The sequence below is a fragment of the Condylura cristata genome, unplaced genomic scaffold (genome assembly GCF_000260355.1).
Source record: "Condylura cristata isolate star-nosed mole 26May11 unplaced genomic scaffold, ConCri1.0 scaffold00023, whole genome shotgun sequence".
NCBI classification, from domain to species: domain Eukaryota; kingdom Metazoa; phylum Chordata; class Mammalia; order Eulipotyphla; family Talpidae; genus Condylura; species Condylura cristata.
The window spans coordinates 25,681,039-25,705,442 of record NW_004567124.1 but is presented as its reverse complement, the minus strand read 5'-3'; the positions used below and the strand labels follow the sequence as shown (position 1 = coordinate 25,705,442).

Below are 24,404 nucleotides of genomic sequence, written 5' to 3'. Positions count from 1 at the left end.
GAGAGAACATAAAGCAAGTCACTAGAATGCCTGAGAAAATAATTTTTTGTTCAAGTTAATCCAACAGGCAAAGAGAATTTTTAAAAAAACAAAAGAGGACAAAACTGGAAAAACCAGTCCTTTACAGAGGCAAGAATTAATAGTTTAAAAAGATACATAGCAATAAAGTTTGTGAAGTGTTGCACAATAAGGACATTTTAGAAATGTTAAAGTGAGTCAGGAAAAAAATGAAGACAAAGCAAGGAAAGCTTTGATTGAAGACAGATGCAAAAGATAAGATTCAAAATTAGGAAGGCAAAACCACAGTTAATTCTAGAAACTGACTTTCAAGGCAGACTCATTTCGCTGACCTCGAGGCGTTCCTATCATACCCACATTCGCAAGATAAAAGCAGCTCCTGCAGCTTCTAGACGGGCATATCCAGAATTTCACGCTCTGCATAGGAAAGCACATCACTAGGTCAAAAAAGGGCAGGTCAGTCACGAAAACTACTCCGGGAAACCAGCGCCAGGGCCTCAGGCTTAGCGGTCATAGCCTTAGGTAAAAGCTAAAAATTAAGATTAATTTGGGCACTTGCCCAGCTTGCTCACTCAAACACTGGGCAGGGAGGGCGGGGATATGAGGGCGGCTGAAGCCACAGGCTAAGAACTAGGCTTAAAACTTTCACGAGTGGCTTTAAACACTTCCAACAAGTGAAAAAGAAGCCACGAAAGAAAATGCAAATTCCTCATTTTTAAGACAAAATAAGATTACTGTAAACCGCGGGTCATAAGCCAGGAATTCACTCCCCGCAGCCGTTAGGGTTTTTTTCCACCAAAGGAAGTTTGGGAAACCCTGTCTCAATTTTAGCCAAAAGGTGAGTTTTCTGGGCTTTGCTCTTTGAACTCAGAACCCTGGGGAGCTCCCGGCCCGCGGCGGCGGTTATCAAAGTCCCCAAAGCAAACCAGAGAAAAGTACGCAATGGACTCGACTCGCCGAGCCGACGCCAGCCGGGCGGAACCAGCGGTCCCGGGTGTTTCCCGAGCTGCCCGTCGGCTCCCCGCGCGGGCCGGCTCCAGAGCGCCCACGGCGGCGCGGAGGAGAGAGAACCGCCAAGAAAGAGGAGGCGCAACTCCCGGCATGCAGTTCCCAGGAGACGCATCCGAGGGTTCACGGTTCCCCCAATTTATTTTTGTGTCTTTCCGCCACCGTTTCACCTGCTGGGTGGGAAGCCCAGTGTTAAAAGTCGGTGAGGAAAGGGTTAGCTACGTGGCCAGCTGCGGGTTTTTTGGTGGTAAACAGCGGGTCGACGGCGTCGCCCTTTTAATTGCGTTGCCAGGACCAGCGGGTTGAGTACATTGGCCCTTTAAGGCCGGTGGCATTATGGTTCCGGGGGCGGGGTCTTGTCTTAAGCGAGACCGTGCAGCCCTGGGCTGATTCATTCGCGGGGCTGGACTTAGGAGCGTCGACGTTAGGGTCTACGCCAGCGCTTTCAGGTTTCTGATTGGCTGATCCTGGGACCGCCCACCCCCGCGCACCGCCCCCGGGTTCGCTCTCCGGTCCGCAGTAGAAACACTGCCCTCTCCCTTCTTGACCCCTGGCCCTACCTCCCCTCCCTTCTTCCCTCCCTCCTGCCGCGGTCTATTTTGGCGCTGCTGCTCCCGGAGGAGCTCCCGGCTCGGTGATGGGGTCTCGGGCCTCCACGTTATTGAGGGACGAAGAGCTTGAAGAGATAAAAAAGGAGACTGGCTGTGAGTTCGGGTAGGAGGTGGGAACAGGACCGGGCGCCTCCGGCTGGCCTCCAGACCGAGTAAAGCTGTCGCTGAGGTCTGGAGCTGGGGCGCCCAGAGGTTTGGGGGTCCTGTGCGCGTCCAGGGCATCTTCTTGTGCTGGGGTTTAGAGGTAGAGGACTGGAGGGTTATTCCGTGTGGGGCTTCCTTCCCTCAAAGGCGGGAGTCATATTCATCCCTAAAGCACGGACGCGGCTCTTTTCTCTTCCCTTTGCTCATGAACTCCTTTATTTCCTTCCCTCGCATTAACCACAAATTCAGGAACTCTGGATGGATCCTACAGAAAACATCCGTTCCTGTGACGTTTAAGGACTTAAAACCACTGACAACTGTGGGAAATCACATTCTTACTACTACTGCGGCAAGATCTTGTGACTTTTGCCACCAGTCTTATAGTAAGACTTTGGAAGGCATGACTTGGTGGGAGGCCATTAAAGAATCAGGACCCTGAAAGTCTGAGACTTCTTTCATTCTGAACCTGTGGACAAAACCCACGGATACTCAGGCCACCAATTTTTGCTTACACCGACGATTCTTATTCTAATTTCAGATACACTGGTTTACATTATTCTGGTGTACTTTATGCAGCCGCTATAGAAATTAGATATGTTCCAAAAATCTCAGTGTGGATTTGTACTAGGAACAATTTTTTTTTTTTTATAGTTCAGCCTCATCCCCGGAACAAAAGGGGCATCAAGGCATTGGGAATGTAGAAGCTCTGCGAATCACCATCATGTACTGGATAGCCCTTTATATTGCATATAATATTTTCTCTCCGTATTAATTCATTTTAATGTATTTTAAATGAGTTATGTATGTCAGCATTTGAGCTCTGTCTCTTTGTGATGCCTGTCAGGTAAGTCATTGGCCCCTATGCAGGTAGTGTTGAAGAGTACTGGGGGAACTACAGAGTCAGTGGTGCTCTGAGGTAAATCAGATGACTGTCCTGCACTTACCAACAATGTCAACTTTTAAAATCTTTTTTTTTTAAAGATTTATTTATTCATACAGAACTGGGATACAAGCCAGAGATGCGGAGGGTGGGAGAGCCACCAGAAACAGAATGGGGAGCAGAACAGGCAGACTGTCGAAGTACACTGCTAAGGGGAGCAGCTGGCGGGTCAGGAGAGGTCTGCCACACTATGTGGTCACCTCCGGGGCAGGCAGGGATAGAACTCATGCAGAAGTGGCTTAAACTTCTTAGTGCTGTGCTTTAACTCGCTGCCCCACCAGGGAAGGCCAACTTTTAAAATCTTAAAGTTGGAAAGGATATTAAGCTGGTCCCATCTCAGATTGGTTTACTGCTTTTATCATTCTAACATAAGGCCATTAAACCTGTTCATAAAGACTTTTAATGACATGAGCTCACCATCTATTAATCCAATCCTTTTTGTCATTTTGCTTGAAGAATAGCTATTCATAATATGCAGGACTTGTTTGACAACTTCACCTTATGGTCATTTTGTGACTTTTCTGATTCCCAAGTAGAAACATAGGCACTTTGGAGTCAGCTGGTGTTTTTTGTTTTGTTTTTTTTAATTTATACATACAAGAACAGGTGTAGACCAGAAGTACAGGGGAGGAGGGTCGAGTGAGAGGGTTCACCAGAAACAGAATGGGAGCAAGACAGGCAGATCTCCTGAAATACACTGCTGAGGGGAGCAGCTGGGAGTCTGGAGTGGTCTGCTGCACCTTGTGGGTCATCCGCCCCAGGCCCCCCCCATTTGAGGATTGAACTTGTGCTGCAGTGGCTGTTGATAGTTTCATAGTGCCATAGTGCTGAGAGTTAACCCCTTGTACCACCAGGGAGGCCCTCAGCAAGGTTTTAATTACATTTGATGCATCACCACCCATATATTCCTGATTAAAATAAAAAATCTCAGCCCTCCCTGGTGGCACAGCTGGTTAAAGCACAACACTAAGACTCTCCAGCTGCTTTCGCCTGAGTTCGATTCCCTCCTTCCCCTTGGTGACCCACATGGCACGGCAGACCTCTCCTGACCCGCCCACTGCTCCCTTCAGCAGTGTACTTCTCGATCTGCCTGTTCTGCTCCCCACTCTGTCTCTGGTGAATCCTCTCACTGCCTCTGGCCTGTACCCCAGTTCTGTATGAACAAATAAATAAATCTTTTTAAAAAATTAAATTAAAAAATCTCATAATGAAGATGGGGAAAGGCTCGTTTTTGTCTTATGATAAAAGGAGCCATAATCCCATTCTGGTTTAATTCCTTTGACCAAATGTAAAGGGCTTGGTTTGCAATAGGATTCTGGGTTATATTACCGAATGACTTGTGAGCAAGCATACCTAAGTACTTTTGGAAGAACTGTTTTCCTAGTTGCTGAAAAGCTACCACAAGCCTAAGGGACCTCAACCTCAACCGGTGTAAATGTAGATAATTGAGCCAGAAAGTCTAATGAAACAAGGACTTAATTGAATTTTTACAGTGTCTATTCAGTAGTTTACTAGATACTCAGCAGATGGTGACAAAAGACACTCACAACCTGATCTTGGAGATAAACCTACAAGAGTTCAGATTAGCATCATGATATAAAATAGCTGAAATTGGGTGGCTTCTATCTCGAGACCTCAAGACAGAATTCTTGTGGGCCATCCATATGGAGGCCAGGAATTGGGCCTTGATGCATGTATGAACCAGTTTGAATGGAGAAAAAGGTTATTTTGGTTGGTTTCCAGGAGCTGTCATCTCCCTGCAGCCTGCTACAGAGTCATTCTGCCATCCTCAGAGTTGAGTCATATCCAGTTAGTGCCCATCAGCAGAGTTATTTTTTGTTTGTTTTTTGAGTTATGTTATTTTTTAAAGATTCAGAAGATTAAAAATAACAGATACATGAGGATGTGGGTGAAGAGGTAGAATTTGGCCTATTTTCATCATCTTGTTCCATTAAGAGTGTGGGGAACTATCTATCAGAAATACTTTACTAAAAAGTATTACTTTTGGGCCCTCCCTGGTGGTGCAACGGGCTAAAGCACAGCACTAGGAAGCTATCCCAGACACTAGGCAGTTTCCACCCACTTGGTATGGCAGATCTAGCCTGACTGGCCCTCCCGCTGCTCCCCTCAGCAGTGTACCTCATCAGTCTGCCTTTTCTGCTCCCCGACTCTCTAGTGAATTCTCTCACACACAGACCACCACCACCACCCACCCTGTTACTACACCTCTGACCTGTACTTTACCATAGTTCTTGTGTACATAAATAAATCTTTAAAAAAAAAAGTATTACTGTCACTATTTCCTTTGCCAGTGAAAAAAATGAGGTATACTTGAGTTAAACTGACTATATTCAATATAAAGCTTTGCATTGGAATTAGTGATTATATTTTTTTGGTTTTGGTTTTTCGCAGTTGACATTTTATTGACTCCAGAGTCAGCAACTCATTGTTCTAACATTCATTGTGTTTTTAGATGCTATTGTATACTTTTTTTTTTAATTTTAGTTTTTATTGAGTTACCATTGGGTTTACAACACTGAGTATGATTCAGTGGTATAGGGTCACACCCCTTCAGGTCAGATCACACACCCATCAGACACCCTAGTGGAATAGGCACCCTCCTTATCCCCTTCATGATTATACATCATTTGTAAGTCTATTAGAATTCATATATGATTAGTGTAGCTGGTATTTGAAATGTAATTTCTAAGGATTTGGAAAGGTAGTTCTAGGTAAGAATTATCTGTAAGCCTCCATTTTTTGTCATCTGCTGATGGGAATAATAATACTTTATAGGAGTCTTATGAAGCACTAAATGAGATAAATTATGTAAACTACTTAATATAATCAGTGCCAGGTCAGTGTTAGCTATATTATTTTGAACTCATGGATAACGGTCATCTTATTGAGAAAATGCCAATTGCATGTGTTATAAAACTGTCCCAGTGTATATAAAACTGGGGAAGTGACAGCATTTTAAACTTTTACTATTTTCAATGGCATTGGATTAGAAACCGAGTACAGGTGTTATTTTTCCAACACCGAGGAAATAAAACTTTTAAAAGATACAACTACTGATGGTTCCTCTAATAGTTTAAAAAAAATTGTCTAAAAATCCTTTGAGTCGGCAGAAAACATTTTCCGTATTTGTCTTACTGCCTTCACATTGAAGCATGTCCAAAAGTTAAAAAATTATTTGAGTAAAAGTTTTTAGGAGAAAGGTCCCCTGTGTCTTGGAGGTTTCTATAATCTCTACTCTTAGTTAATTTAGCATAGCATTAAGTTGAATTCGTTAAAACTTTATTTTTACTTAATTTAAAAAAAAGCTTATTTTTATTTATGCACAAGAACCAGGGTGTAGACGATAGTGGTGGGGAGGGCAGTGAGAGAATTCACCAGAGACAGAGTGGGGAGCAGAAAGACAGGTCTTCTGAAATACACTGCTGAGGGGAGCAGCAATCAAGAGAGGCGAGGTCTGCTGTGCCATGTGGGTCAGCTCCCTGGCCGGCAATTAAACTAATACACTGCAGACTGCAGTGAGTGGTACCCCTTGTGCCACCAGGGAGGCCCTAAAACCTTTTTTTTTTTTTTAACAGGAACTTAATCTGTGAGAAATGATTCATGCCAATTGAGTAATAGTCAATTGTTGTGTTTAGTCTTTAGCTTCTGATGTGTACCATGTGGTATGGTGAGGGTGTTGAACAGGTTTGGAAAATACGTCTCACTGGCTGGTGAGGTTTTGTTTGTTTGAAAGTGTATAGTGATGTTAGAACTAGTGTGGTGGTTTTTTGTTTGCTGGGTTTTGTTTTTGTTTTTTTTTCCTGAGCTAGCCTATAAATGGAAATTCAACTTCAGGCTGTTTTTGCCTTAAAATGTTGAATCTCCTTCATGGTCCTCACCTAGCTTGCATGCCATCGTGCCTGAAGTTCCTAAAACTACCACTTTTCTAGCTCCTAGTGAAATGGAAATGCTCAAATAATGAGCACTTTTAACTGGTTTTAATTTTTTTTTAAGGTTTTACTTATTTATGCACACAGGCCAGAGGGGTAGGGGATGAGAGAATTCACCAGAGTCAGAGTAGGGAGCAGAACAGGCAGATCTACTGAAATACACTGCTGAGGGGAGCAGTGGGCAGGACAGGAGAGGTCTACCGCGCCATGTGGGTCACATCCCCGGCTGGGGATTGAACTTGTGCTGCAGTGGTTATGATAGTTGTAGTGCTGTGCTTTACTGGTTGTACCACTAAGGAGAACCCTTAACTGGTTTGTATTAAATGATTTAAAAACTCTTCCCTCCCAACTTTATTTTTTAAAAGATTTTTTTATTTATGCATATGAGAACTGGGGTACAAACAAGAGGTGCAGGGGCAGTGAGAGGATCCACCAGAGACAGAGTGGGGAGCAGGACAGATCAAAGAAGTACACTGCTGAGGGGAGCAGCTGTTGAGACAGGAGAGATCTGCTGTTCCATGTGGGTCAGCTCCCTGACTTGCTTGTTGAGGCTAGCTTCCTAGTGCTGGCTTCACTCATTGCACCACCATGGAGGGTCTTCCTTCCCCACTTTTTATGATGAAAATTTTCAAATATATAGGAAAGTTAAAATAGTATAATGAACTTCCATAAACCTTCCACTTTAAATTCAACAGCTTTTTTTTTTTTGCTATATTTGCTCTATTTATATTTTTTGATGAATCATTTGAAAGTTGCAGATGTCAGTGGTTCACTTCTGAACACTTCTGCATTAATCTCTTGAGAACAGGGGTTTCTCTTATATAATCACAATGCTGTTAAGAAAGCTGATCATACTTTATCTTCTATTTGGTCTATATTAAAATCATATTAAAATTTTCCCAATTATAAGGAGGTAGCTTTTTTCTTTTTTTTTAATGTCTTTTAGGTCTCTTAGTCTATAGTTTCCCTAAAAGGCCAACTCTTGAAGTCATTTTGTTAGGAGAAGCAGGGGAAATTTGGGGGTGTAGAGTGTTTCAGGAGGTGCAGGCTTTATCTGTTACCTTGTGTTACCTTTGGTTACACTTGTATGTTTTACTGGGTTATTGATCTGTTCTTTCCTATTAAGATTTAGGCTAAGGGCAAGTGCAAAATAAATTTTTCTGACTCCTTTTTGGTTTTTATTCATTCCTCTGCTATTCCTCCTTAGTGCTGACACTGCTCTGAAATGCTTTCTAATTCTGAGAGTGAGGTAGTAATGTTAGGAAGCTATGAGTTAAGATTAGCAGGACCTTTTAAGTAATTTTGTAGTAACATAAAATAATTATTTACCTGTCATTGGAGAAAAATTTAGATTCATTTAGGAAATGTCCATGTGCATGGCCTTATGTGAGAACAGTTGTTGATTCCTGAGACTTCCTTTGGGCTAGAATGGTACAAGTTCGGGAAACGTGTCCTGCTAGTTTTAGAGCCTTTCCATGAAAACTGTTTACTGGAACGGAGCTCTGCCTTCCTGGTAGTTCTAGTAACTTTTTGCTCCTTGAAGTTGCTTTGAACTGTATGCTTTAGAATTTGTGATGGTAGGTTTAGCACCTAAATTGAAGGTTTTTCTAAAGATTTTTAAAACAAAGACTTGGTAACAATATCATTACAATATTAGTTTTGAAATTTAGAAGATTGATTGAGATATGAGCACAGTGAGTTGTGTTTAAAGCAGGTGTTTGGTTGTGCATTTCTCCGCTGGCTTCCATATAGTCCAGTTAGCACTGGAAGGTGGTAATTATAGGGTTGTTTGACCATTTAGATGTTTATTTTTGACATATTGGTAAATTATGAATGTAGGCAGCTATAAACTGGTCTTTATTTTCTGAAGTAATTGGTGTAACGACATACCTGTACTTTCTTGTGGGGACTTAAAAATCATGCTGTAAGAGGTTTAAGTGCCTAGTGCTTTCAAATGAGGATATAGACTACAGAGATATCTGATGGCTCATTTGTCAATGGAGTTGGATTGGATAACAGCAATTTTAAAATTGCTTAAGTTGTTGGGGCCTCCCTGGTGGCCTAGAGCTTAAGTCTCAGTGACAGCTGACAGCCAGAGTTTGATCCTCGGCCAGGGAACTGACCCATATATGGTACAGTAAACCTCTCCTGACTCCCCCGCTGCTCAGCAGTAGTGTGTTTCAGTAGATTTGCCTGTTTTACTCCCCCTCTGGCTCTAAAAATAAACATATATTTATTTATAGATAAAACTAATAAACTGCTATACAAACTTATATATAGACACAGGGAATTTTTAGGAATATTCACAAGAAACTGGTAATAGTGTGCCTTTGGCAAGGGAAACAGGAGAAGTTGGTAGTTAGAGAGACTTCATTGGGTACTCTAGTCTATTTGCATTTTCAACCTGTACATAGATTATTTTCTCAAATTAAAAAAAAAGTATAAAAAATAAAAATTGAATGTATTCCTTCTTGAAGAAAAGTAATCTGAAGTATATAATATCTAAGTACTAAAAACTGATCCAGTAGACTATGTAGTGTTTGAAAGGACTCCAAAGAAATACAGAGAAATTATGAATAAATAAACGAAAAGTAAGATACTACAACTGTAGGACGTCTACAAATAACTGATAACAAACAGATGGTATATGAAGAAATGAAAACACTACTGATAGACGCACACATTTTGGTTTTTTGAAACATCTTTTGGGAAACAGAGTCTTTCTTTAACTGATTTATTTTTGTTAAACTAAAGGTAACTCTAGTTCTCCAGCAGCCTTTGAGGCCCAGCGCCTGAGCCAGGATAAACTGGTCAGGTTCCTGAAGAAATGCTGATTGTGGCTGACAGAGCCAATTAGGACAGCGGAAAACTGTACCTTCAGGCTTATAGTTTAAGAGTGATGATGATAGTAGCTGACCTGCAGGGCTTGCCGTGAACTTTCCCTTGGACTCTCAGTTCACTCCATAACCCTGTTTCACTCATCCTTTCTGGGAAGCTGCAGTGCTGTAAATGGGATTGGACTCTGCCAGCCTGACCCTCACAAGGGTGCACTCTACATCTGGCTTTTTTCACCCTCCTGGCTGCCAGAAAGGTCCACAGCTGCTTCCTGGGTGTCTGGAACCCTGCTGGTTCTGGCCTGGCTGAGAGTGAGTCTTCACCTCAGAATGAGAGCCTTCTGCTGTCTGCCCACTTGGAACACAGGAGCAGAGCAGAGCCGCTTCCCACACTGATGCTGACGACTCCCAGCCACACCTCTTACCTCGTGTCCTCTCATCCCAGTGCAGGGCCACTGGCTTTCTGCTTCTGCTGTGCCCTGTTTACTTTATCAGGCTGTTCCTAAGACTGCAAGTAGATTTTTGTTTCATAAGCTTTAGGAGGAGGGCAACTATCAGAACCCTTTTGGCCACCCCTTTAAATCTTTCAAGGTACAGCCTAGGACAAAGTCCACACTTGCCACACCCTTTTTGGCTGTTGTCTTTTCTCATTTGATAACTCATTTTTTCACCTCCTACCTCTATTTGGTGAGACCAGGCTATTTCCCACAAGTTCCTTTTTGCATTTTCAAAGCTATTGCCTCATTTTCATTGTCAACTTGTACCTGTTAATTCAAAATGAGAAGCAAAATAGCTTTCTGTAGATGTCATCTGATGATAACTTGAACATGTTACAAATTGTTTAGTTTGCCTTCTTGCAGCCAGTTCCTCAGTGGAACTCAGTAGCCCTTAGTCACAGGGCAGTGTTCAACTTTTACCAGACTTAATGGTCTGTCGTGAGGGAAATGTCAAAGCTGCTACTACTTGGTGCAGAAAAAATAAGATTTTAAAAATAGAATATTTGATTTGTCTCATCTTTAATTCAGTACCTACCCACTAAAGGCAACCTGAAAAGTAAAACGATTAATGGTATGTGTTTTTAATCAAAGAATGTATTTCATAACCTCTGAGTCAGCACTGAAAGGTGAAAGTTTCACAATTTCCTCTTAAACTAAATTTGGCTTTGTTTTGTTAAATCTTAACCACCAGACATTTAATTAAACCTAGACTTCATTCCTGAGAGTCAATTTTGATGCTCTTGACTTATATTCTGATTCCTTTCTTACTTTAGCTTTTAGCCTTTTTTGCTTTCACACTCTAAAGATGAGTCAAAGTTGAGACATCATCCATTTTATACACTTTGAAGTCTGATGGTGGCCTGGCTTCTGAAGGGCTACATGTGGGTTCAGTTTGAGTGGAAGAGTACTTCTCCAACTGGGGCTAATTTTGTGTTCTTCAGTTTCTCACAGTCAGATCACCCGCCTCTACAGCCGGTTCACCAGCCTGGACAAAGGAGAAAATGGGACTCTCAGGTAGGCAGTCCTTTCTTTATTTCCTGGCAATGTCTGAATAGCCGTCTTTATGCGAAGGGCAGACATGCTAGGCTTCCCAGCATGTGGAGAGCAGGGACCAATTTCTCCACTGGTCAAAGGTGCTTTATTGTTCCACATGGGAGAAGAATGACCCTACATTTGCCCTGAGGTACTTGATCTTTTACTCCAGCTCCCCTTAGTCTGAGTGGCCATTGCTCTGGTGCTAGGAACATACTTCTGAGACTTCTAGCTCTCTCTGCTTGAGTTTCCCTTTCCCAAGCCTGTAGCTTTTATGACATTCACCCATAACAGAGAGATCAACTCTTAATTTCTCAGCCCAATCCATCATCAGTTTACATAGATTAAAGAAGACGTTCAGAATTTTAGTACAGCACAGTGATTCTGTACTGAGGGTTATTTTGTCCTGTCTGAAGACATTTTTGATTGCTACAAATGGAGAATGTGACTGATGTGAAGGCCAGAGGTACTGCTAAACCTCCTACAGTACACAGAACAGCCATTCCCACCACAAAGAATTATTCTCCCCTAGAACTTAATAGTGCCAAAATTGAGACACTCATCTAGAATAAGTACATGATTTCAGAATATTATAATGCTTTATTGTTTTATATTTGTGATTGTATTATCAGAGTCAAATGAATTATCTCCTTACCACCACCTCCCAACCTGTCTCACAGCCTTTTGTTACTTTTGTTTCTCAGCTTTGAATGACTGGCATAATATGAAGTTGCCTTTCTGAAAGTAGCTGAGTATTTCCTGTGAAGTTTCTATCCACATGCATGATGTGGCATAAAGAGGGAAGAAATGTAATTACTAACTCTATGTACATAATCCTCAAGCAGAAGAGCTAGACAATTCTGGTAAATCCAGGGAACCTGCTTTTTTTTTTTTTTTTTCCCCAGGACAAAAGCTGTCACCCCTGGAGGCTGGGATTAGCTAAACCCATGCTACATATTAGTCAGTGACTGTGGAATACCTCTTTGGTCCAGTTACCACACTTGAACATACAGTTTACCATTTTTAACTTAGTGGCATTAAATACATTCACAACATTGTACCACAATTACCACTGTCCATTTCAGAATATTCATCTCAGAATGAAATCGTTCCCATTAAACAGTCAGTTCCTATTTCCTTTTGGCTACCACTAATCTACTTTCTGTCTCTGGACTTTTCATATTAATGGAATTATATGGTATGTGACCTTTTGTGACTGACTTCTTTCATTTAATATGAAGGCTTACTCATGTGATGGCATATATTATTACTCCCTTTTTTTGTCTATATAATATTTTATGGTATGCCTCTATCCATTTTGTTTCTCCATTTAACAATTGGACCAGTTGGATTGTTTATCTCTCTTGGAAATTATGGACAGTGCTGCTGTGAATATTTGTATTTGGACTTATGTTTTCATTCTCTCGTGGGGTAGAATGGGTCTATAGTAATCATACTTAATTTATTGAAGAACCATCAAACTTCCATAGGAGCTGTGCCATTTACATTCCCACCAATACTACACAGTAGTTCCATTTATTCTACATCCTTACCAACTTATCATCTGTCTTTTGACCTTTGCTATCTTAGTGGTTTTTCATTGTGGTTTTGATTTGTGTTTCTCTGCTGACTTATGTTGAGCATCTTTTTTAAGCTGGTTGAACATTTATATATTTTCTTTCAGAAATGTCTATTTAGGACCTTTTTTTTTTTTAAATTTTTTTTTTAAATTGAGATAATTAGGGCCCTCCCTGGTGGCGCAGCGGGTTAAAGCACAGCACTAAGAAGCTTAAGCTACTTCCACATGAGTTCAATTCCCGCCTGCCCCAGAGGAGATCCACATGGCGTAGCAGACCTCTCCTGACCTGCTCGCTGCTCCCCTAGTGTACTTCATCGATCTGCCTGTTCTGCTCCCCACTCTGTTCCTGGTGAAATCTTCTCACCCTCCATATCTCTGGCCTGTACCCCAGTTCTGTATGAATGATAAATAAATCTTTAAAAAAAAATTGAGATAATTAACATATAACATTGTATACAATTTAGGTGAGTTTAAAAAATTGCCTTTTTAAAAATTGGAATGTTGGTCTTTTTGTTCTTGAGGGTTTTTTTTTGTCTTTGATGGTTTCATTTAAGGGTGTGGCTTATCTTTTTAATAATATAATGGTTGTTTAATTTTTAGATCATTTTGTGCCTTTTTCTGAGGGTTTTTTTTTTTTTTTTTAAAAACATCCTTGACTTTTTTTTTAATATTTATTTATGCATACAGAACTGGGGTACAGACTAGAGGTGCCAGGGCCGTGAGAGGATTCACCAGGGACAGAGTAGGGAGCAAAGTAGGCACATCAATGAAGTCCACACTGCTGAGGGGAGCAGCAGGCAAGACAGGAGAGGTCTGCTGTGCCATATAGAGCACCTCCTGGGCCAGGGATTGAACTCACTGAAGCAGCTGCTGGTAGTTTGCAGTGCTGAATCCTAACTCTTTGTGCCACCAGGAAGGGCACCACGCTAGCTATTATCAGATACATGATTTGCAAACACTCCCTCATTTTCTGTGGATTGTCACTCTCTCCGTAATGTCCTTTGAAGCATAACATTTTTAAATTTGATGAAGTTCAATTTATCTTATTTTTTGGTGCACTGTACTTCTAAGTCATATCTAAGAAAACATTGCCAAATTCAAGGTCATGAAGACTTATGCCTGTGTTTTTTCTAAGAGTTTTTTAGTTTAACTCATGTTCAGGCTTTGGTTCATTTTTAGTTTCCTTTTTAATATATTTTGAAGAATCTAACTTTAACTTTTTATACGTGGGTATTTAGCTGTGCCAGAACTTCTTGAAAAGACTCTGAATTTTGCTATTGAAAAATATCCAAGCTAGAACTCATTTTTCCCTTCAGCTCTAATACTTGAATAATTTGAGTTTGAGATACCTTTCTCATAAATTTAGAGTTAACCGCAAAGTAAATAATTCACATTAATTCTGAAGGTGGCTAACTTGTAAATATGTGTGTGTGTGTGTGTGTGTGTGTGTGTTAATCACTTTTACTGTTATATAAACAGAAAACAATAACAATGTTCTTGTAAAAGGAGCTGTTTCTCCATAGAAAGGGTGAAAACGTTCCAGGTGTCAGATAGTTAAGGCCCCTTAAAAATCTAGGTTTATTGAGCACCTAAGACCATTTCAGGCTCTGGAAAAGCAGCAGACTCACTTATTTTTTTAGTTATTTATTGAGGACTATTATGCACTAGGGAATTGTCTCAGTGCTAGTTTCTACAAATTGTTCATAGAGGAAGAGAGAGTAGGAGGGGGTGGGGTAATTTTTGATGTCATGGCTATCTGGTTCTAGCCAGTTTTTTTTTTAAGTCATGTAAGTTAAGTTGACTACAGGGGACATAACAGACCAACTAAACTGCAGTTAACTACTGGGTAATACTGCAGTGTTTATGTTGTTACATATCACTTTTAAAAAGGTTTCATGTTTTTAAAAAAATGTTACTTCAACCATGGTAAATTTTTGATTTGTCCTGAGTGATAGTGTTACAAGAATAGTTGGTTGCCAAACTGTCAACAGGGCAACCCCTATATGAAATGGGTTGCCTGACTGTGGGTCTTCACCCCTGTCCTTAAAACAGACTTAACAATAAGGTTCAACTGAGGCATACACCAAAAGGTTGGTAAAGGGTTTACTTACAAGAGAAGGGGAAATGAAGAAACTAGTAACTCAGGGAGAAAGAGGAGATAAATTGGTGAATGCATGCATCTTACCAGTTCTGCTGGCTGGAATCCCAATTGCAAGATGAGAGCCAGTGAAAAGCCAAGAGACGCCCCCAGGCCCACATATCTGGTTATATACCAAACCTGGCTACTTAACTCCATCTTCAGTTCCCAGCAATCCTCCCTTTCGTGATGATGACATTATGGGATTTGTAGTTCTTGGTGGCTTGGATCTCTTTGGTCTGGAGTGGGGGTGGAGTCCATAAAACCTGTTTGTGGAGGGCATCTTCCCCCCCCCTCCGCCCCCCAGCAATTGCGTTTTACCTGATTAAACACTAAGTACTTTTGTGCTTTGGTTTCTTGTTTGACCTTATCCAGGTAACAGATGATTTCAGTATCCTAGACAAAGACTTGCTTTGCTTACAGTGGTTATCAGTCTTTGCAGAATGGAGTTTCTCTGACAAGAACCGTGATGCCAGTCTAGTTCTCATTTCTTAGTAGATACTCTTTTTTTTTTTTTTAATCTCTTTGAAAACTTAAGATATCTACTTGATGTTCTGAGATTTCACAAAGATGTACCTTTTGTATGGGTTATTTTTCATCATTTATTTCCTAGTACTAGGTAAACCATTTTGATCTTTAGCTGGGAAGTTTTCTTCTCTTAATTCCTCCTCCTCTGTTTATTGATCTTCTTGGTATTTCTGTTGGTTGGCTGGCTATTAGGCCATCAATGCCTCAAATTTAATTTCATTATTTCATGGTCACTTGATTTTTCTCCTTTGCTTTCTGAAAGGTATTTTTGAACTTATTTTTCAGTCCTTTTGATGTGTTTCTTTAGTGCATAGTCATATTTTTAATTTCCAAGGACATCTCATGTTCTTGACCTTGGTTGTATCATATATAATTTTATATATATATTTTTTAGCCCTACTAATGCAAAAATTACCAATACTTGCATCAAATGTCTATTGAGTTACCTAATAGGATCTTTCAAAACTTTCCTTTGTTCCCTGAATTACCATTATTGCTGTTCATCTTGATCCTCTTCTTTTAAGTTTTGGTTATCCATTTATAGTTAGAGAAAGACTAGGTGGAATGCTATTGAAAGCTGGCATGGGTTGTTTGTGTTATTTTTTCCACAGGTCTCTCTCCTTATGTGGAAGGGCTGAATTCAAGCCCTCTACATAGCAAGCCGGGCCAGTAAGATGATTGACCTTACTTTTAGTGTATATAGTCAGGAAGCATGAGGACAGATTTGCAGTCCCTTCCCCCAGATAGGACTGTATTCCTGGGGGACTGGCCTCCCATACTTAACTTCAGATCTTTAACTAAGACCTGGTTACAAAGACCATTTTCTTTCTATAGCGGTTTTCTTAATCATGTGGACATACGGTTTCATATTTTTGTGGTAGATTATAACAGCAGTGGTCAGCTGGACTGCTCTTCAAAAAACTTTTTTAATCAATCTCACTGACTGTTGTTGCCCTTGCCAGATAGCTGTGTATGTGCTACTTTGCTGAGATTTTGTAGGGCAGCAAATTGGCTCTCAGTTCTGCTGCAGTACATTTGCATCTTCCTTCAGATTGCCAGGATTTGTCAAATCCCTTATCTACTAGTATACTCCTCCCACCATAGTTGTTTCTGTCATAGATGAAGTCCCATGGACACACTTTTGTTAGCATTTCAGGGGGTCTTAGACACTGAGAGATGGTAGATGTGTATGTATCTACCACCTTCAACCAAAAGTCTGGTACAGCCTAGCAAATAACCTAGACTGGCCCTGGAACACTGAAACAACTAACAAAGACTTTCTATGAAAAAAAATTGCTACCGAACAACAATATAAAAATTATCTTACCAGTTACATTAAAAATGCTAACTAGGCCCTCCCTGGTGGCGCAGCGGGTTAAAGCACAGCACTGAGAATCTAAAGCCACTTCCGCATGAGTTCGATTCCCGCCTGCCCCGGAGGAGACCACATGGCGAGCCAGACCTCTCCTGACCCGCCCGCTGCTCCCCTCAGCAGTGTACTTCGTCGATCTGCCTGTTCTGTTCCCCACTCTGTCTCTGGTGAAGCCTCTCACCGCCCCTGAGCCTCTGGCCTGTACCCCAGTTCTGTATGAATAAATAAATAAATCTTTAAAAAAAAAAATGTTAACTATATGCCTTATATAAGAGAAATTGTCATTTCCATGTTAATATAACTATATTTTAAGTATAAATAATTTCTCCACTATAAAACTTAAATATGGGATCCTCCCTCATGACACAAAGAGTTAAGTCTCAGCACTGTTTTATTGGTAGCCACTGTAGCACAAGTTCGATCCCCCAGACAGGGAGCTAACCCACATAATCTACACAGCACAGCAGACCTTTCCTGTCTCACCCACTGTTCATCTTGGCCGTATTATTTCAATCAGTCTGCCTGTTCTGCTCCCTGATCTGCCTCTGGTGAATCCTTTTACCAATGACCCCTGCACCTCTGGCCTATTCCCCAGTTCTTCTATGCAGGAGAAAAAAAAAAAAAACACAAAGGGGCCTCCCTGGTGGTGCAAGGGGTAAAAGCATAGCATTATGAAGCTGTGAGCAGCCATTGCAACATGAGTACGAGCCCTGTCCAGCCAAGGAATTAACCCACATGGCATAGCAGACTTCTCCTGTCTCACCCTTTACTCCCCTTAGCAGTATATTTCAGTACATCAACTTGTTCTGAAAAATTCCTGAAGAGTAAAACTTACTGAAAGGGCCCTCCCTGGTGGCACAGCGGGTTAAAGCACTGCACTGAGAAGCTAAAGCCACTTCCGCATGGGTTTGATTCCCGCCTGCCCGGAAGGTGACCACATGGCATAGCAGACCTCTCCTGACCCGCCTGCTGCTCCCCTCAGCGTGTACTTCGTCGATCTGCCTGTTCTGCTTCCCACTCTGTCTCTGGTGAAGCCTCTCACCACTCCTGAGCCTCTGGCCTATACCCCAGTTCTGTATGTACAAATAAATAAATCTTTTTAAAAAAATTACTGAAAGATTTACAAATGAGTATCCATTTGATAGATGAGAACCCCTGGTAAATATAGGCTCCTCTCCTAAAAATGGAAATAACTTCAAGTTAACTAAAAGTCTCTCAAAATGGATTTTCTTCAGAGCTTTCCTATGCCCATGAGTGACTGGAAAACTACTCTTCATGGGGAATTTCTTGGTCATAAAAAATGCCAATATACATGATTCCATTCTCAGACTTGTCTTCTGCTCAGTAATCATGTGTTTTCTTTAAAAACAAAAAACAGAAAACAAAAAAAAAAACAGCTTCCTCTTCGAGGAATATTTCCTTAGGTTTACTAGGAGGTAGAATATAACGTTGGTATATATATTTTTAAATGAGTACTCAGAAGTCTACATTTCTTACAAATCTTAACACTTGTGGTATGCACACCATTTGAAATATTTCTTTTTCTCTTAGCTTTGTGTTGGAGCAGGTAAATTTAGAGACACTGCTCAGATCATCTCCATTCTGTGATAGAACAATTAAATTATTTACTGTTTTAACAGTTCGCAAACTTTTTTATACTTTAAGAGTAGAGTTTAAAAGTCTCAAAGGACAGGATCTAGGCACCTGTTGACATTGGAAATCTATGTCTTGATCCTTTATTGAGACTAAGGTTAGGTTGTGCCCTCAACTGGTGTTTAAACTGTGCCTTTTCTCTACTAAAATTACTGAAGCTTGTTAGACATTAAACTGAGGTATGTAGCCATGCAATTCAAATCAGCCTTAATCTTCATTTGAAAGGGAATAGTTATTGTTTCTTCACCTCTGTCAAACAAGAGAAGCTATGTTTTGTTGATAATGTGGACTTTGTATCATAGCACAAATTATATAAGGGATTAGTACATGTTTGTTTAATTAAATAATCAGGATTTCAGTAATTTCCTTTAAAAGTTTAATCATTGAGGCCTCCCTGGTGGCACAACAGGTTAAAGTGCTGCACTGTGAAGCTCTCTGAAGCCACTGCAACACAAGTTCAATCCCTGAGCGGGGAGGTGACCTACATGGCGCAGCAGACCTTTCCTGTCTTGCCTGCTGCTCCCCTCAGCAGTGTATTTCAGTAGATCTGCCTGTTCTGCTCCCCAGTCTGTCTCTGATGAATCTTCTCACCCCGTACCTCTGACCTGTACCCCAGTTCTGTATGCATAAATAAATATATCTTTTAAAAAATAAATACAGTTTAATTATCATAAACTAACCAACTCAGTTAGTTTATGAGTGGCCTCTGTTTTATTCATTGATGTAAAAATGCTCATCCCAAACGATCAAGGAAAGTTAGAATCCAGAATTATTATTCTAGAACTTGGTGCTCATTTCCCTAGATTAGTTTCTATTTGTGCCTCCACTAGATGTTGAGGGGAATTTATTGAGTTGATGTAAATGTTCAACCAACGCACAGAGTATTTGAAGGCACCTGGATAAAATAAGAAAATTTAGTATGATAAATGGGATGGGATGGAGAAGTTAAGTTTTATCTCTTCAGTTAATAAACTTCTTTAAAGGCTGAAATCAGGTCTTTTTGAGTTAATGTTTCTTTAAAAATATGTTTTTACTTTTTATCTGGAAATTTTTTCAACCTTATGGAAAAGTTATAAGAGTAGTGTAAAGAACGTTCATATTCCTGATATCAGATTCACCAGTTAACATTTTGCCATATACTTCAGTGTGTATTTCGTATAACAAAGACATTATTATTTCAAAATCAAGAAATTTAACATTTGATACCGTAATATTCCATATTCTAGGTAATTCATATTCCATTTTTATCTATTGGCTCAATAATGTCCTTCATAGCAATTTTTTTCTATTCTAGGATAATGAATTGAGTTCACTTATATCTCAGCTTCCCTTGATCTGTAACAATCATCTGCCTTTCTTTGTCCTTCGTGACATTGATCATTTTGAAGACTTACAGACTTTTGTTGTTCTTGGCACAGGACTCAACCAAAGAAATTTACTTGCTGAGTACTGTTTTTGGAGAGCACATTTCAAAAAGTTTAACATAGGAAAGATGTGGTTTTTAGAAAAGAACATGTGTTTTGATTTACAGAGTTGGATTTCAGTGGCAGTTCTGCCACTTACTTGCTTTGTAGCACTAGCACTGGACATGTTATTTTATTTCACTGACTCCATTTCCTAAGCTTTGAAATGGAATAAATAAAATGTTGGCATGAAGTAATGAGATAATGTATATAAACGGAGTTAGGTTGGCATGTAATTTGTGTACAGTGAATGGAATACTGTTCACTTCAACATAGTCTCCAAGTTATGAGAGAATGACTGCTCTTGCATGTTTGAGGATTAAATACTATAGCTGTCCTCTGTAAAAGAGTGGTGAAAAAGTCAATGTCAGAACAAGGAAGTGAGGAAATCTGTTAGTTACATTTTAGTCTTTCTCAGACATAAACATTACTCAAGAGTCCCTTGTATTTCATCGATGCTGTAGATTCTTCTACCAAGAGTATTTTCAAAGCTCCTCTGAATTTTTGCTCTTATATTCAAGCTCTGTGGAATAGATAACACGGCAGTTACTTTTCACTCACCAAACTTAATAACTAAATACAAAATGGTAATGTTCAAGGAATCATTTACAGGGACAGCTTAGTATTTTCTTGTCAGTTACTTTATTGACGTAAACTGTGTGCTGAATTCACTGGAATGTGACATAGTCAAACCTGGCTTCTTCCACTCTGAGTTGGTGCCGGAAACACTTGGCAGCTATTAAAATACGATTGTTTGTAGTTGCTTGGTATGATTTGTCATAGAAGTCAATTCCAGGAAGAATTATTATTCTTGCTGGGTTATATCCTCGCATGACTGGAGAAGTTCATGCTAATGGCCAATGATCTTTACTTCTTGGCAGCCGGGAAGATTTCCAGCGGATTCCAGAACTTGCTATCAACCCACTAGGGGACCGGATCATCAATGCCTTCTTTCCAGAGGGGTGAGTTGTTAGTTGTTTGGCTTCCTTTCTGAGGCTGATGTGAAATCATGATGTTTATTAGGTCATTTAAAATCACAATCCCCTAATTATATTGGGCATCTCTAAATTAGTCATATTTAGAATCTCTCTTCTGTTCTTTCTTCCTTCTCACCCCTCATTTTAAAATTCAAGTAGGTATAAATTCAAATAGGTATATGAACTTCTCTTCAAAATTTTGTCTTTAATTTTTATTTATCCTCAGTGTAAAACTAAACATTTAAAAAATTCTTGACAGTAATTTCAAATTTACAGGAAAATTATAAAATTTAAAAATTGTACAAAGGATACTTTTTAAAATCTTTTACTGACATGAATTTGTCACTCCTTGTGCCAACCTCTTTGTCCTAGCCAATAAAAATGTAATTTAAGACACATTCATAATTTGAAATGTCCTTAGTAGACATTTAAAAAGTAGAACTTCACAAAGTTTAACACGGGAAAGATGTGTAAACAAGTAAACAAGTCAAATTAACTTTGATAGTATATACTGGTTTTTGTATCACGTCTTTGAAATCCAATGTGTAATTTATACTTACACCCTATGTCAAAAATTATAATAATATTAATATAAAATATTATCTCTTTTTTCCAGTTTATTGAATTATGAATGACAAAATTGTGTAAGTTTACAGTGTACAGTGTCGTGATTTTCTGTATGTATATATTACACAATGATTACCATGATAAGGTTATTTAGCAAATTCATCACTTCACACATAGACAACATTTTGTGTAAGCATGGTGCAACTTTTATTTTTATTGACATAGCATTAGTTCATAAGACTGAATGTAATCTAGGGACACAGGATCACATCTCTTCAGATACTGTCATTACACCACACCCACCACCAAGAGATCCATAGTAGACCATCTGCTCTCTTTACAGTGAAATTCCAAATATCTACTCTTGCTTGAATGTACAGGTCAGTATTCCTAATAATAGTCACCATTTTGTCACAGACATTACATCCCCAGAACTTACTCCATTGCCTGTTTTATTCTAATAAATCATTCATTATCCAATTTTATCATTTTATCCAATAATCTCCTTCCTAGCATTTCACACCCCCCACCCCTTTTATTAAGCTTCACTACCTAATACTACTGCCTTCGCAGCACTGAGTAAATATTTATTGATTTAGTGAGGTACCTTTTCCTGAATAAAATTAATCTTAAGTAATCTCTTTAATCATCTCTTCCTGGTTCCTTATGACTTAGCTTTATAATCCAAAGGATTTTGAAAAAGCTATGTGTTTGCCAAGCTTAATAATATGAGTAAATGTCAGTGAGGACATTATCAGAGGAAATTTTAGAACTTTGAATCAAGATCAAAGGAATTTACAAAAACGAGAAATTGAGCCCTCAGTAAAATTTGAGTGACATAGGAAGAAGACAAGTGGTCAGATTTAACTGAAAATAGGAGAAATCAGACTGAGAGCCACCCTGTTGAAAATGACGTTAATGAGTCATCTGCCCTTCCCTCATTTTCTCCCTTTCTCTCCATCAACTGCCCTGTTTATTTCAGGGGTGGCTTTTGTGCTCAATTCTTCTCTGTGTTTCTCCGCTCCCCCTCCCCCCCCAGTTCTTTTTTAGCCCCTGCAAAGGATTGAACTCTGTCCAGAGAAAACTTTCACAGCTATGTGGTGTATCCAAACCTTTTGCAATGAAAATTAAACCTAGTAGAGTCATCTTTCCAACTTTTTTCCAGAATTGCATATTCACTATTGATTACTTGAAGGAGCAACTGTGGAAGCTGTTTTTTTTTTAATGTATATATATAATATAATAGTTTATTTTTACATCATTTTGATTTTTTTTTTTTAATCTCAATTGTAATCCCCGTGGGTTTACCATCACCGAGTCACCCATGTGCCATCAGGAAAGCTGTTTTATAAAGCCAAATCATCTTTGTTGTGACTACAGTATCACTTACCATCTATCTGTTGCTGAGGACAGTAAGCAGGTGCACCTGAGGAAGCGGAAACTTCACTTGGGAATAGTGCTTTAGCTCTTTGCAAGCTGCACCTCTGCTTCATGTTCTAATCAAATAACAGATATTTGACTTCTAGATTTTTGTTTCTTCTCAGGTGGAATTATTTTTTTTTCAAAGATTTATTTATGCATACAGAACTGAGGTACAGGCCAGAGGTGTAGGGGTGGTGAAAGGATACACCAGAGACAGAGTAGGGAGCAGGACAGGCCGACTGACAAAAGGAGGGGAGCAGCGAGTGAGTCAGGAAAGGTATCCCTTGCCATGTGGATCGCCTCTGGGTTAGGCTGAAGTGGCTTTAGCTTCTTAGTACTGTGCTTTAACCCGCTGTGCCACCAGGAAGGGCTGGAATTAATTTTTTTAAGGAATGAGATTTGAAAGTAGAACATTGATATTAAGTCCCCTTTATTCAGAGACATGATGACACTTATGTATGTATTCATTAAACTGCTTTTTCTGACATATGACTCAAATCTAATTCCGCATTCCTTGAATCCTAGATCTTACTCACATTTTTGCCCAGACACAGATCTATCAGAATATAGGTTCTTTGAAGAACTGAAGGTCATTCTTTTGAGTACATGGGCTTATGAGCTCACTTTAGAAAGTCTCTGGTCTATGTCTTTTATTTATTTATACATGCAAGAACTGGGGTGCAGCCTAGGGCTGCAGGGGTAGGAAGATTACAAGAGACAGAGTGGGGAGCAGAGCAGGAGGATCTACTGAAATACACTGCTGAGGAGAGCAGCAGGCAAGACAGGAAAGGTCTTCTGCACCATGTGGGTCACCTCCCTGGCCGGGAATTGAATTCATGCTGCAGTGGTTGCCCAGAGCTTCATAGCACTGAGACTTAACCCCTTGTGTCATCAGGGAGGCCCCAATAAAAATAAATCTTGGGTTTTCCCTGGTGGCACAATGGGTTAAAGCACCGCATTATTAGCTCTCTGAAGCCATTGCAGCACGAGTTCTATCCCTGGCCAGGGAGCTGACCCATATGGTGCGGCAGACCTCTCCTGACCCACCCGCTGCTCCCCTCAGCAGTGTACTTCGTCAGTCTGCCTGTTCTGCTCCCCACTCTGTCTCTGATGAATTCTCTCACCACCCCTGTTCCTCTGGCCTGTACCCCAGTTCTGGACACATTAATAAATAAAAATAAATCTTTAAAAAAAATCTTAAAAAATAAAATAAAACATAATGATTATGAAAAATGAAGCAAAAACAAAGTGTCCAGTTATAAGGCACTCTGTTATTACTCAGATATTTAAAATGTTCAAAGTGTTTATGTTGATTGTAAGCATACTTAAAAGTTGTTTTTTTTTTAAAGCAGGATACAAAGTTTGATATGCAGTATATTCACAGATATCTTAAAAGAATAGAAATATTACATAGAAAATATCTTAATTCTGGTTATAATTGATTGATAGAACCAGGAGTGGTATTTTTCTTTATATTTCTATCCAAAGGAAAAAAACGCATTTGTAGCTTTTATCTCTAGGTAAACTTTATTTTAAAAACAGCTTTTGCCTAATCTGCCTTAACTTGAAAATATCACTGTGTACACATTAGCTGCTGGGCAGTGATGGGAGGTGGGTGGGGTTATTGGGTTGAAAATACTATCTTGGTCCCCACTGTGGAATCTAATCTAGG

At 39.8% G+C, this 24,404-nt stretch overlaps 2 protein-coding genes across 4 annotated transcripts in view; one reads left to right on the top strand and one right to left on the bottom strand.

Moving 5' to 3' along the window:
• The window catches only part of EXD1 (exonuclease 3'-5' domain containing 1), a 28,795-nt gene extending 27,528 nt beyond the window's left edge, over positions 1 to 1,267 (bottom strand). For 2 of the 3 annotated variants that reach the window (XM_004687903.2, XM_012728573.1), the window contains exon 1: positions 376 to 585. The gene's annotated coding sequence lies outside the window, so the exon portion shown is untranslated. Of the gene's footprint in view, positions 1 to 375; positions 586 to 1,196 lie in introns of those variants that run through there. The other variant, XM_012728572.1, reaches the window with a different exon arrangement.
• Positions 1,268 to 1,504: 237 nt separating this feature from the next.
• Positions 1,505 to 24,404, top strand: part of CHP1 (calcineurin-like EF-hand protein 1) — a 33,470-nt gene continuing 10,570 nt past the window's right edge. Inside the window, exons 1-3 of the mRNA XM_004687902.2 lie at positions 1,505 to 1,730; positions 10,944 to 11,016; positions 20,648 to 20,728. Coding sequence (XP_004687959.1) covers positions 1,664 to 1,730; positions 10,944 to 11,016; positions 20,648 to 20,728 — 221 coding nt within the window. The 5' untranslated portion in view covers positions 1,505 to 1,663. The remainder of the gene's footprint in view (positions 1,731 to 10,943; positions 11,017 to 20,647; positions 20,729 to 24,404) is intronic.